Here is a 15,010-nt window from a genome sequence, read left to right on the forward strand (position 1 = left end):
AATGGGAGTTCTTGGAATCAGTGTAGTCACGGCAGAGGGAGGCATCGCAGAGCTTTTATAAATTTTTAAAATGACTCTCTTCCTCCTGAGCAGAGTGGGGTACAGACACCTTCAGCGGTGGCTCCACACCGCCATTTGGGATGAGACTGCAGCAATATGCTTTGCCATCTGGGGATCCGTGCGGCAGGATTGTGGCGTTCCCTTCTCGTGCAGTGGAGGTTCACACTTCGTTACAGCAGTAATTCCTCACAAATTATCCACTCTCTGCTGACAAGGCCAAGGGAAGAGATCTCTGTATTCTGCACCCCAAAAGGCTGAGATTTTTCAGAAGCAGCTGCTTGGCTTGCCTGAAAGGAGAGCCTAAAACAGCTGATTTGGGGACAGCGTATCTGTATGCAGATGAAATTAAATGTGTGCCCCAAAACACTGCTCCTTTCGTAGGCAAAGAAATGTAGGGAAAACTTATATTGGGGTGCTGCCTATGCAAGAAGAGGACATCTGGATGGCAGCTGCCTTCATCTCTGAAGTGAAGCTAAGGTACTTAGGCTTGCTCATCATTATTTGTCAGGTACTGGGTTTAAAAGTCAAGTCAGAGGCAATTTCTAATGTTCTACAAGTAAATTTATTTTAATCCCCAGCAGGCTCTTAAAGGAGGCTTTTTTTATGCAGTGTTGCAATTCCAAACAACTCTCCCCCAGTTCAGTCTCTTGTAGATATTTTACCAAAATGACAATTGCAGTTAATACCAAACTGTTGAAGCAACTGATAAACAGAAACCAAATGCTTAGCCCTGGCGCTTAAGCATTTTACTTTTTCATATGACTTTCGTTCTGTTAAGTTTGACAAGAAGTACCTTAAATATGGACTATTCCAGTTGTCTACTTTGTAAATCCATCAGTCATAGCTAGGTAACTATTATATGTTGAAAACACAATATTTAATTAGCTTGGAAGAATAGCTGATTCATTAATTGCTGTGTGCAACTATTGGAACTTATATTGCATCCTCAAACATTCCTTCCAAGCCAGCAACAAACCTGTTTGAAGCAAAATTTAAAACTCATGGTTTAACCTTAGTAGGAATAAAGGTTAGCTCGGGTATCAGGTGATGAGGGACATGCTTAATTTAATAATAATAATAATTAATTCTTCAGCACAAGCTCTGGAGACCCGTCACTTCCCGAAGAGAAATGCTAATGGACTTTCTGGGTTAATCCAACCACTTCTTACTTGAAAGCTCTGTTGAAGTTGCTGTGGAGTGGATTTGAAATGAAGCCCCCCACGGAGCAGCCGCCGGCGCTGGTGCTGGAGCAGGCAGGGTGCTGCAGGCTTTGGCTGCAGCCACGGCAGCACGTTGGGAGGTTACACATGATGTTTCCCGGAGCAGGGATAAAGCTTGGGCTTTCTTGGCAGGATGGGAGGGACTAATCCGTACAGTGGTACTTACATTGATTTGTAAGGATTGTTCAACTGGGATTCCTCCGCTGGGTCTTGTGGTGTTTAATCAGGGAGGGAGAACACAGGGTCCCAAAAGGAAAGCAATAGATGCTTTGACTCTTTTTAACTTTGCCTTTAATAGCTTTAGATTTGCAGCTCTTGCAGCTCGTGTAGCTCTTCTCATCTGTGTGAATTTTTAACTTCCTTTTGAACTGTGACTTGTGTAGTGGTGTTATTTGTCCATATTTGATTTGCGCTCTCACTTTGTTTCTTCTTTTTCTCCGACATGGGCAATAAGAATAAAATATCCAAGTGAAACTTTAGAGGAGCGCTTTGAGTAGAAATCTGTATATAGGAAATGGTAGAATAAATTGGGGAAAAGAATGATTTTTTTCATGTAAACATAAGAAAAATATTTAATTATTAGTTATTTTAAAGCTTTTTATTCTGTTTTTGATGTAGGACTAGGTAATCTCAATGAAAATGCAGCTAAACCTGACCTTTTCTGTGTCAAATTGCGGCTCTTGCTGATACAAGATACCTTCTTAAAGCCAATGTCTCATTAAATATGACTGTCTAATATAATATGCAGTCAAGCATTTATCCTGTGGTCAGATGACAATATTTCAGTTCCCCTCTTCATTGCCACCCAGTGCTGTGCTTCTTGAGCTCTGACTTGTAAGTTCCTTAATGGCTTCGTAGGTTAACATGGATTTGCCTGGTGTCTGGAAAGTTCTCTGGATGTTCTGTTTGTTTTGTATGGGCTGCATAGGCCAGAAGCCCTTCTGCTGCCCAGGTGTTCCCACACCCATGTCCTCTTGAAGGATAAGTGACAGCCTTTCTGTGATCATCATTTTGGGATATACTTCTCAGTTTTGCTGTTGAGATAATGCATCAGGAGTGAGGCACCCATTTAACTTCACCGGGAAGGTAAGACTTGAATGGAGAATCCCTGGGGTCAGTTGATCTGTGTCTCTCTGTCTTTTCTGTCTCTCTTTCATCTGTCTATGTTCACTCTTGGGTTTTTTTTGTCCTGAGTTAAGGGTGGGCCACAGCAAGGCTGTAGGTTCATGACTACTCCTCACAAAGTTTGACTTAGGCTTTACCTTTCCTTCTGTTCCTGTCTCCTTTTGGGCCAGGAAAATCCATCTAGCCTGTGCACCCTGTGATGTTTCGTGTCCTTCACCAGTGTAACCACTCTGTCCTTGAGAGTTCTTATTAGGATTAGTCTACTCTGACCCCAGGTTTGGCCCCAGAAGGAATATTCCATTCTGCCTTCTATAGTGCTGCTTCTTTTTGGGTAACTGAGGCTGGTTTGGGTTTTCCGTGCATTGATAACCCCAAACCAGGAAATGCTTTCTTTTTAAAGTCAGTCAGTCTTTTTATCAGTCTTTTTCTTAAATCAGTGAATTAAAAGCAGGTGACACGAGAAAATGGTACAGGAAAACCACTGAACCTTGTATTCATGGAAAAAAACTGCAGATGTTACCAGTTACTTGAAAATTAATCTTTTCACTGGATTATGTAATCTGCTCAAGAATTACGGTTTCCCGGAGGTCTGCTTAATCTGGTATTCTGCTTCAAGTGATGTGTTTACTCCATAGTTACTATACAGCAGTGGCTGTGCAGGCATTGGCCTGCAAAGAGGGCTTTGAAAGGCTGATTGCTGTCATCAGCAATAGATGGATGGGGGTGTGTTCCCCCAGCAGGACGTGGGCAGTCCCAGTGTGCAGGAACACCCGATCAGCTGGTGTCCTGTTTGACTTTGGGGTTCAAACTTTGAGAAAATGGGTATCGGGAATTCTGTTTTCTAAACGATCTGTGTGAGTCCAGAAAAGGGACTGGCCGTGACTTACATATTTTAATCTTATCTCTTATAGTTGGAACACGCGTAATCAGAATTCTAGGTGGATTAGATGGTTTCCTTGGATTTCAGGCCCCTCTCTCATACTGCTGCCATTAGTGCTTCAACACTTGTGTGTGCAGTAGAGTCAAGCAGGAGCTCAGCAGTGGTGGTGGTGATACCCACCTACAGCAATCGTCTGTCGAGGCAACCAATGTCTATCCACTCCACAAAAGGACCAGCCTGCCTGATTCTGCAGTCCTTGGGTTAGAAATGGGAGCATTCACAGTGGGAGGTGCTTCTGAATGTTGTCTGTGAATAATTGCAGCACCATCAAAGGGCAAAATCATTAAAATCTACATCAGAGACATGCTTTGCCGTAGTTTTGTCCCTGCAATTAACAAATATTGTTCTCCCTTCCTTCCCCCAAACGCATAGTTTTCATCACCTTCACTCTTTAGGATGGTCAAGCATTAGGTGTGAACTGGACAAAAACTCAATTTTTCATTTTTTAACCTTCCATTTTTTTCTATCAGAATTCCTAAAATGCGTTGTATCCACTAATCCAAGTGTACAACTTCATTCCTTCCTGCTGCAGGGAACCTATAGCCAGTCGTTCCTGTTACTCATTGAAGCTTTGGTTTTTTATGGGCACCTTTCATTTGTAGCTTATTCCTATAGTTGTTACCTAGCAACATTAATTTTGTTCAATTTAGTTTGTCTTCTATTTCAAGAAATCTTATCAGGTGTGTTTTGAGAACATATCTGGAGTCCAACCATGAACCCTTAGAAAAGAGGTGTGAAATAACAGATTTCTCTCCAGCACCTGTAATTAATGTATGTACCCTTGGTGTCAGCCATCACAACCGTACTGGCAGAAATGGGAATAGATGCGTGTGGCGTTTAAAAATTACCTGGAGAATACTGGAGCAGTTACAAGTTCACTGTTGATTTCTCTGTGTGGTGTTTCAGTGTGCTCAAAGAGCACAGATGCCCATCTCAATTTCATGCTCTTTTACCAACCAGTGTCTCTGTTTCTTGCCTTTCTCTCCATGGCACGGTCCATTTAGCATTTTGCAAGCTGCACATGCACTGATGTGACATTTTGTAGGCCAGCAACTGTAGTTGCAGTACAAAATAGAGGATTTCACTTAAGCTGAAGAACATCAGAATGCAATAAAAGAAAGGAGTGCAGAGGCCCATAAGGAGACTTACAGGGCACATAAAGTTTTAGGGTTCAGGCTTGTAATTTTCAATTCAGACTGTGGCTACTCTGGAGGTGGTGACTGCCTCCAAGACAAAGTTGTGTTTGTTTCTTCTGCTTTCGCTTGAAATGAACAAAAAACCCCCCCTTTAAGCTTCTAATGTTCAACTGAGGCAGTCTTGATATTTTTATAATTCTGTCTGACAGTCTTCTCTGATCTGGAGAACAGTGTGAAAGCATAGGGTTTGCAAATTTTTTTTATATTGTCTTTTTGTTTCTTGTGCTAAACTTCCCATCCATATGGAGCTTTCAAGAAATCAGGAGGGGAGAGATTGCTTAGAATTGGAACTGGTATTGGGAACAGAGGATGTCATTCAGCTGTAGCATCACTGTAGAGGACACAGTGGGGTTTTTAAAAAATTGTAAGAGATCTTCTTATTATCATCCACCTTCTGTTGCATGTGTCTCAGAAGTGTAGAAGCTGCCAAGTACTAAATACATGCATCCATGGGGGGCTGTGGATACCAATTGTATGAAAATTGCAGATCAACTGATGCCTGTGGCATTAGTGGAAGCTGGAAATGAGACATTTATGTAAACACAGTGAGTGTAGTTATGTACTCAGAGGGAGAAAGTAAGAGAAGAGTATGGGTGTTACCTAGAATGGACTTCTTTTTGCGTCATTGCAACTGTGTGTTGTCAGTAATAGTACGCTTTCAAAACATTTTACTGATGGAGATTTCTGAAAAGTCTCTTCAAAATGGCATTTGGACATGGTACTGGAGGGACATGCTTCAGTGCTCTTGGGCAAGGGATCCCCTTAATACTAGGGGTTGTCTTATAAAAGGAGTTTGTATACATATCTCACTGTGGTAATCCTTACCTGCATTTTTGATCGTAAAACATGAGATTTCCACAATGCCTTGCAAAACATAATTGTATCATCAGTATGAATCAGAATGACTTACATGTGATTTTAGAGGATTTGAAGCAGGATCTTGAGGTAGATAGCACAAGTATTGTATTTGTCTTTTTTTTTGTTTCCATTTTCAAATTCTGGTACAATTCTTCTGTTCATTTTACTATAAATGTATTTTCCCCGTATTACCTGTGATTTACATGGTGTTTCACTGCATCATCAGTGCAGGATGGTAGGCTGCATGCAGCTATCAGTTCCTTTTCTTTCACTGTTTTTGTCTCATTGAGGGTTAATTTGTGTGTGCTGGAGTGGCTGCTCACATCTTGGATACCATGCTCTACTCAGCTAACTTCAGTGAAATCTTATATTAGTTATATCTTAGCTTTTTTGTTTTGTCAAGATGGCTCTTGAATGTGCTGCTCTGAAACTCATTTTGAGGAGCTGATTGCTGGTGTTAGGTTGTCAGATAGGAATAGGTGATCAATCAACAGCTGCCTTACTGTATCAAACATTTGTTTATATATGTGCTGTTAGGTTTTGTATACTATCAGACTTAATTCCATGGTGACAGAAAAGTGCTATAGTCTTTTTATAAATCATCTCCTGAATACCTAGTAGTTCTTGCTTCAGTTATCTCTGGGAACTGATATGAGGGATAATGCTGGATGATTAAATTCAAAAATGAGCAAACAAGAAGGATTTTTTATTATTATTATTAAATAAAATGTTTTTACAAGCCTCTTAAATCACTACTAATTTATGTCCTGTGATGTTTTTCAAAGTACTCCCTATGAGCTGTGGAACATATGTGAAAGGGAAGGGTGTCGCTGTAGGACACGAAAGAAAGATGAAAGACTCCAAGTATTTCAGAAGGCAAAGAGTATAGAAGGCTTTATTGTCTAATTCTTACCACCTTTTATATGGTGTTCCGATAATACAGACTTAACATGATTGGTGAATAGGAACAACACCTTTCTAATCCCATTGGTGAAGCTAGAGAAACAGCAAAACACCACCTGGAGAAAGATTGTTTCGGGAAAGGATACTTGTTTTGCCAAGATTGTTTTGAGAAGAGGCTTTCTCGAGAACTTTTCCCTTGGGAAAAAGTTAGTGCTGCTAGCAGGCTAAAATCTCTTCAGACTTAGAAGTGTCAGGCCCACAGAAGGGCATTTGCTGAACTGTCATTTAGAGACACAAAATGCATCCTGGTCTGTTGTCCGAAGCTGAGATTTTCTCTATGTTCATCTCTTTTTCAGTAAATAGAGTTTCTGTGATGCAGTGAGCCACTTGACAGCCATGAAAATACCTGCTTTCTTCAGGAAGCTGCCACAGCTGAAGATGAGTAGGATCATTTCAGCTTTATGTCACTTCAGAATAAGTGGGATCCTGCTTAGTCTTGTTAGCTGAGCTTTACGAGGCCAACAGCAACCAAAATAAGTAAATAAATGAGGATCTAGGGGATGGAGAAGGGTTAGAAGCAGAAAGGCAAGTGGACATGGTTAAGTACAGTATAGATCAAAGTTTGCTCAGACCTAATTTAGGGGTTATCATCTCTCCTATGTTATGCTCAAAAACATTAAAAATGTATTGAAGGTGCTTTTTTTAATGGAGCATGATAGCTTGCTTCACTAGCTTAGCAGAGTTTTTGTAACAAAGTTTTCCTCTTTCCTTGAATTGAACTTTTAAACCTTTTCTTGTAACTGAAATAATGATTTACTTTACCAAAAATATTACTTGCAATATCCAGTGGAGCTGTTTTCTGAACAAAGCCAAAGTTTAACAAGTTGTGGGCAAAGAAACAAAAGGAAGTTCAGATGGCTGCCAGTGTGTGTGCACTTTGGTTCCAGTTTGGGAAAGAACATTGCTCACAAAAGAGTCTGCAAAACTGCCAGTACCCTGTCCACCACCAGGAGTATGTCAGAACTCGGTTTTGCAAGTGTTCTCCCTTAAAAATGACAGTCAAAAGCCAAGGGCTGTTTGCATGTTTGTGCGTGGAAGTGATAGGTAGCCTCTGTGCTGTTCATTTGAAATGGAAGAATAGACCTTGAATATCCACTTTTGTGCTCCCTGATTTTATGACAAAATGCAACACACATAAAGGAAAATATCATTTTGTATTCCTGGAAGTGCATGTACGCAAGATATTTGGGGAGCTGGAAGCTCCTCAGCTACCTGCAACTCTGCCTGCTAGATTGTGTCATGTCAGTCACAAAATCTGTGTGTGCATACTTAGAGGACCAGCATGGCGCTGTGTTGGCTCAAAGTCCAATGATTTGCAAATTTTGCCATTAACTAGCAAGCCTTCTGAAAGTCAGTTTCGTCAACTTTTTTTTTCCTCTCTTTTTTTTTTTTTTTTTAAATTTTTTTTTTCTTTTTTTTCTTTTTTTTCCTTTTTCTCCTGCATAGAGTTGTCTTCATGGAGGCGGGATCTCACTGGTTGGTAGTGAAAGATACTTTTAAGGATTGCACTGTGTATGAAATACCCTTCTGAACAGTATACCTGCATGTGATTAAAACAGTTAGAATCCTGTGGAGGGCTGATTAGATTTTTGTTTAGTTAAGCTCTGTGGAGAGCCATCACAATAGCACACTGGATTACTTGGCAGGCTGAGACATCTGCTGGCACTTCCGAGGTGTAGGCTACAGCAGTGAGGTTTCCTAATGCATCATGCTGGAATCTCTCCAAAACATTATGGTATTTAGTAGTAAATGCCATTGTATAGAGATGAAATTGTATGAAATTCAAGATTGCAGGCTTTGTCTTCAAAAAGCTCAAGGAACTTAAGGATCTTTTGCTCCTGCAAAAGTTTTATAGCAAGACTGAGGGCTATTATTAACAGTAGTGCTCCCGCAGAGAAAAGGAGCTGACAGAGGAGTGAAACCAGATTCTGGACTTCAGTGGAGCATATTATTTGGAGAACTCTCTATGTACCTTGTCAGTGCCTGTCCTGTTAGAAATTGAACTTAGGTATGTAACTGATATACTTAAAAGCCTGCTAATGGTAATTCAATGCTTTAAACTGTGTGCTTGTTTTGCTTAGTGTTTTGCATGAAGTGCCTCATTTTATGCATATTAGGCTACATGGGACACCTTTGCAGCTATTTGCTTATTCAGGGATAGCTTGAGATGACTCTTAATCATTCCTCCCTTGTTACAGTCACCTGAAAACTTAATGATCTTGAACACTAGTAGCTTTATCTAAATTATTAATAAATTAGCAACCCTCAAGGACCAAGCCATATGGACTTCCACTGAATATATGCCTTGACTTCCTTTCCTTTCTGCTTTTCACCATGCTAAACAATTGCTGTTAGTTGCTGTAATTTACTCCCTGACTCTGTGGTCAGGGTCTGTCTTTTATGTCTCTTACATCCAACCCCTAAGCTTTTACTTGACAGCCATCTGACACCCTACACTCGGTACTTTAGATGAATGATAAAATTTAAAAGCCTTGTAATTCGGCCCCTCCCTCTTTATTCTCCTACTTCTGTGGTTCCCTTGTGATGTCTCAAGAAGTGTTTTTGATATGTCCTCTCCAAATAGGATAAGAATCTGGAGGATGGAATGAAATTTAAATTGCAGCTCTGTCTCAAGATCACTAAAAATAGCAGGAAAATTATTGTAGACTTTGTCCAAGCAAAGCAAAGCTTAGATTGTTGAAAATGCATCAACTAGTTGACATACAGAGAAGATGATGGTGTAGCCTAGTGAAGGTGAGTCTTAGTAGTAGTGTAGTAGCTGTTAAATACAAAAATTGAGGGAAATTAGCATAAAGAATTGAAAAAGAAGAAACCTGTTTGTAGGGTGATGTGGGGTTTTTTCCCTTTCATTATTTTTTTTGATATGTGTTCAAACCTTGAAATCCTCTTGAGTACATTCTAAGTGAAAGCTAAGTGGCTGTTACTCCATAGTAAGGAGCCTACTGCCTTTCGGTAAGAAACATGGTATTTCAGCTCTAAATGGAGCTCCGGTATAGGGGCATGACCAGAAACCTGCTTTAATTATGAGCAGATCTTTTGTTCACCCAACACTGAGAATGGAGGTCATCAGCATCCCAACACAATTGCCATGTAAATGCCATGTTCAGACCTCATTATGGTTATCAAGGCGTGCTGTTGGTGGATGGAAATTGAGTGATGCTGTTATAGATTATATCCTCAAGAAATGCGATATTTGTACAAAATCATTTTTGGTATCTAGAAGAAAATAGTGCAGCTGGTTGCAAGCTGCTTCTGATGATTCATTTACCTAGAAAACATGGCAAAAGAATGGATATTGGAAAATATAGTGTGTTTAAGCTGCATAGCACTGTGTGTTTGCCAGCTCCATTACTTGTCTCTAGTTTCCGTCCCTGTCATGAAGAGTTGTGTGAGATGTTTGCAGGCAGCAATGGTATGTTTTCCCAGGCCAGTTGATACAGCTGGAAAATAAGGGCACATTTTTGTCTGCACAAAGTTCTGCTTGGTCAGGAGTAGCTGTTCAGGCAGTGGCTGTGCTGTAACCAGAAGCAGATATCGATGTGTGTGTTCATCAGCCCACTGAACTCCTGATAGGGAGTGATGTAACTTGTGGCTAGGGAGTAATTACAGCGCTCTGCACACGGAGTTCAGAGAGTGGTTAGTGCAAAGGGCTTGCAGAGTTCTCTTGTCTTGCAGAGTAATTATGATCGTTAAGGAGGAATGATTGAGCACAAGTTACTTATTTACAGTGAGGTAAGGTGGCATATATAGAAAGGTTGGTGCCCTTTTTAGGGACTGATGTTCCTCCAGCCAGCCACACCACATTCTTGGTTGATTTACTTTGTGCTCTTGAAGGTAGAAGTCTATCTATCACACTGCAAGAGCAAGGGTACAGATAGATCTTTTTATGTGAAAGTCATGGGACTGCCCTTCAAAATATCATATCACAAAAATATGGTTGGTAGGATTTTTAACAAGATATAATGATCATATGTATAATGATGTCTTCCAGCACTGCAGCACTGTCTTAGGGTGTTTGTTTTCTTCTAAATTATTCAGTCTTGCAAAGTATTTTTTACAGCATTGGACAATCTAAACTTGATACATTGCCAAGCCAAACTGAGGTTTTTGTAAGTGGTTCGCTTTGGAAACGTATGGCAGTTTATCAGTAAGTGAAGTGGTGCTTCACATTAGCATTGTCATTGTTAAAAATCCCACCAGATTCTGGTTTAATACACACACGCATGTATCAGAGTAAATACTGTAATATTTATTCTTTGTCCATAGCTTTTCACCATGGAAGACAAAACAAATGTCCATTGCTGGCTCTTACTAGTCATGGTTTTCTCCTCCAAAAGAAATACATTATTTCTGCAATAATAATTTGCACTGTAAAAATGTATCTAAGTAATTACGTGATCATTTTACAGAAACTTAGTCTCTGCTCTTGCCACATATCCTTTGCCTGGGACTTCCAGATGTGTCACACTGTCTTTATTTTGTCTTTCAGATGACGATGTGGACCTGGAAGCTTTGGTGAACGACATGAACTCCTCGTTTGAAAGTTTATACTCTACGTGCAGCGTGCAGTCAGAAAGCACCCCCCTCCTCCAGAACGGCCAGCTGAACCGCAGCCAGCTGCCATCCTCGGGGCCGGGCACGCTGCAGCCCATGTCCCCGAGGCAGAAGGTGCAGCGCTCCCAGCCAGTGCGCATCATGGCGGTCAGGTAGGGACAAGGCTCTCGCCTCCTTTCCCAGAGGTTGTCGTGAACTGGCTTCAAAAGAGCTGTATTTCAAAATAGGAGATACACTTTGGTAAGGAACTTAATAGTGTTAGACTGGACTTCTGCCTAGAAAAATGTACTAAGTAGGTGAAGGACATATTTCCGCACGTTATCACCCTTCTTTTAGTCAAGGTTTGATGTTTCTGCAGTAGCTGATTCGTGGAAGTGTGTCGTTGGTACCAGCTGGCAGAAGCTATATCCATATTTGGATTTTTTTCCAAACTGCTAAAACCAGGGCTCTCAAGTCAACTGTCTACTGATGGCCTATAGGTTTTATTAAACATAAGAGATGATGTAGATAGATGTGTGTATGCTCAACTACGTTGAAATACAGAAAGTGCCTCTCTCTTTGTGAAGGTTTCCTGAATGGTTTAAGACCAATAAACAAAAAAGGAGCATATCTTAGTTATTTATCTGTTCTTCCCAGAGCACTTTCAGTTCAGTCACTTGAGTGTAAGTCATTACAAAAAAAAAAAGTGTTAAAGTTGTCCCCCTGTTGTAAGGCTGAGGACTGGAATTCAGGCTTTGAGTGGAAAACTCTTGATGGTGATGGGAGAGTATATAAGTGTTGTACAGGTTCTTAAAATCTTTTTAGGCAGCAGAAGGAAGCGAGCTCCTGTCAGCATGAGTAGGTAAATGAATTTCTTTCCTGCTAGTTAACAGTTTCTTCTTTGAAGGAAGTGAAAAGTAATAATACAATAAAAGAAAAATTCCAAGTATGGAAAGGGTGGCTTCTAACTCTTCGCACTGATGTATTGCTTATAGGAATGGTATACTTAAAACAGGTAACTTTTCTGTTTGAATGGGTATGCAGTGCAACTAAGTCAGCTGATGATGCCATCAGTTCTACCAGTATTTCATAAGTTATTCTCAAAAATGTACTCTCTGGAGTACTGTAGCTGTTGTTGTTTTGTAAATATCTCAGTCGAAACACTTAAATTATTTTTGGTACTTAAAAACTTAACAACTCTTATTTTGAGAACACTCTGCCTTTTTGAAATCTGTGCTTCCACGCACACCAGAACATCCTGTGTTTATCATCATCAAAGAAGGTAACGGTGAAGCTTCTGTTCAGGGTTATCTGGATCCATCTTGTTTGCCACCAGAACAGAGCGATTGACTGTGGCCTCCTAGGAGCACAGGTTTATGTGTGTATCAGTTACGAAGTAAATGATCCACTGGCAGCAGTACAGGCAGAGCAGAGGACAGCACAGAGAATTCCCAGCTTCAGGAAACCACACCTTTTTAATTGTACTGAGTCAGGGTTTTAATTCTTACAGTGGAGATCAGTCAAAAACTTGCAGTGCAGCGTGGTGTTGCACAGATATGACATGTCTGCTGGTCTGAAGAAATCTTACACTGTCCTTTTACCCTGTGCTGTAGAGAACTGCATGCATGGGGAGCACAAAAAGTAGTTGTTGGCATAGTTCATGGTTATGGTTGGAAGCTGCTATTTATTGCAGCCCCCCAGGTCTGTAAGAGTCATTCATGGAGCACCAAGGCGACTAAATTGCAGGACAAGGTTACCTGTGGAGCAGATTTCACAGTAGTTAAATTTTGTCATCCCCCAGGTTCTGGTACAGGCAAAGACAGTGAGAGTGGGACATCCTGCTGGGGGCAAACCCAGCAGTTGTCTCCCAGGCAGCTCTGTTAAAGAGGCTCTGCTTGCTGAAGGCATGCAGAAAAATGAGAGCAAACTGGGTTTTTAATGATTTGCCTTTCAGATCCAGGAGTTAGTTGATTTGGAAACTTTCATGATTGCCACTAGGTGGTGCCTTCTGCTTAGGCATGGAAGGGCAGCCTGCTGCAGTCAGCTGGTGCATCTTCAGTGGTGATGCCCTGGCAGCAGGGGAACCAAAAGCCGTCTGTGTAGTCATGAATAGGTCTTAGAGCTGTTTTGGTATGTTTTAGTTTTTCTTTTGTTGGTGTGGGCACTGCAGGTGTACTGAAACTCTCTTATATGCAGGCTCATGAGGAGTACTTCTGTGGATGCAAACTTGTCTGAACAGTAACTGTACAATGGGCGTAAGGTGGGAGGGTGTGATTCCTTATTGCTTATCGCTAAAGCCGCGTCTTTGCATTTTCATTTCTCCAGGAAATGCCGAGTTGCTTGGAGATAGAATCTGGTATTATAATGAGTTGACAATATTGGTTTAAGTCTCAGCTTAGAAAACTTTACAGTGGGGTACATGTTTGTTTTCAAATCCACTTGGAATTTGGCTCTGAGTGACTGCCATTGTTTTCTCCTCTTTCACATTGGTTTGGAAGAGCTTTCCTGACTTTCTGGCACACACAGCTTAAGCTTGTAATCTAGTGCTTACAACAGCGAGTACAGATGGATATTTCTGTTTATTTTATTTGCACAGTTACCTCAGTTACTCACCCAAGTAATCAAATTATGAGCAACAAAACAAGCGCAGATGCCTGACTGGTCATTTTTCACATGCAATTACTTTGTGCTAGGAGTTGCTGTAACTGTATAGTAGTTACCTAGAAAAATAGTGGGTTTAATTCCTTGTCTTCAGTGTCATTAATCACAAACACTGGGGCAGGAGAGCCAGGTCTAGAGATGCCAGTTTACTCCTCTTAATGCATAGTGCTTCTGTGTTTGTAGGCGTCTTCAAGAAGAAGAACAGCAATTCCGAACATCGTCTTTGCCGGCCATCCCAAATCCCTTCCCAGAACTTTGTAGCCCCGCAAGCTCTCCAGTGCTGGCCCCTGGATCTTTACCTCAGAGTCAACCTGCTAGTAAGCATGTGAGTATGGGATGAAGCTTTGGGTCATCCATTCGCGTGCAAACCAGCAGTGGACTACTTCATTTTGAAGGCAGAAAGAAAGCTTCCAGATAAGTAAAAACACTTGTAGACTTTGTCTGTGAGTAGGGCAGCACTGGCCGAGAGAGTATCTTCAGGTAGGCTTCAGACCTCTTTTGAAAGGCTTGTAAGAAAGAAGTGTAAAAATGAAGTAAATACCTTTCAGATAAATGCATGATGTGATTGGAGCAGCAGTGCTTAATAGCCTTGAGATTTTGTTGTTCAAACTAAAGGTTTACTAATTCTAAAGCGAAGTGAATTAGCTTAGAGTTGGATGAGGATCTGTGCCTTTTATACTGCTTATTCTAGGTGCAACAAAAACACTGAACAGCTGAATTCTTTAAAGACATTGGTGGTGCTTTCTTTGCTGTTTTTCATGAAGCTGCTCAAAAAGCAAAGGTGTTCTTAGAACTTGTAACTAGGCACAGCTCATTTTCACAGGATTTAAGTGGAAAGTTGTCCCATGGAAAGCTGATGGAGTAATTTTCTGGCTTCTTGGCAGTTAAGATAGCCCAGACTGAGTTCTCATGTGGTCCAGAGCAGTAACCTCAGTGACACAGGAGTTTTTCTTCTCTGTCTTACTCCACTCTGTAAGAAACAGCCATCTTCTTTTGTATCATTCCACAAGCACACTTGAAGACTAAAGTTGATCTCTTTAAAACCAACCTTTATTTTGTAAACTGTGCTGACCTGCATGGTATTGTAAAGATGGGTTACTCTGACTATTGGCTTACAAGAATTCTGTTCTTGATTACCCAAAAATATTGAGAAGTTCTGTGTCACTGCTCAATTAGTTTGTAATTAGCTCCTACATCCTCTCTGAGAGATAAAGGGCTTGGGTGGGCAGTTGAGCTACAAGCAGTAGACCCAAACGTGTGTGCTCCCATGTTCTGTTTTGTGTTACAGCGCCATAAACAGCTGCCTCCTTTCCTGAGAGACACAGTGCATCTCCACTGGTTTTACTCTATTTCTTACACATACAAGACAGACAGGTAGCCAGATCATGCCCTGGGAAAAAACTGAGCCGTCCCATTGGGAATTTAGCACAGGA

The 15,010-nt window shown here is 40.9% G+C and overlaps 1 protein-coding gene across 8 annotated transcripts in view; it reads left to right on the plus strand.

The window, feature by feature from the left end:
* The window catches only part of GRB10 (growth factor receptor bound protein 10), a 145,929-nt gene that overhangs the window by 79,065 nt on the left and 51,854 nt on the right, over nucleotides 1–15,010 (plus strand). For 7 of the 8 annotated variants that reach the window (XM_058419373.1, XM_040088120.2, XM_040088205.2 and 4 more), the window contains 2 exons: nucleotides 10,873–11,089; nucleotides 13,761–13,902. In XM_058419373.1, coding sequence (XP_058275356.1) covers nucleotides 10,873–11,089; nucleotides 13,761–13,902 — 359 coding nt within the window. Of the gene's footprint in view, nucleotides 1–8,967; nucleotides 9,117–10,872; nucleotides 11,090–13,760; nucleotides 13,903–15,010 lie in introns of those variants that run through there. The other variant, XM_040088439.2, reaches the window with a different exon arrangement.

Source organism: Hirundo rustica, chromosome 1 (genome assembly GCF_015227805.2).
Source record: "Hirundo rustica isolate bHirRus1 chromosome 1, bHirRus1.pri.v3, whole genome shotgun sequence".
Classification (NCBI taxonomy): Eukaryota; Metazoa; Chordata; class Aves; order Passeriformes; family Hirundinidae; genus Hirundo; species Hirundo rustica.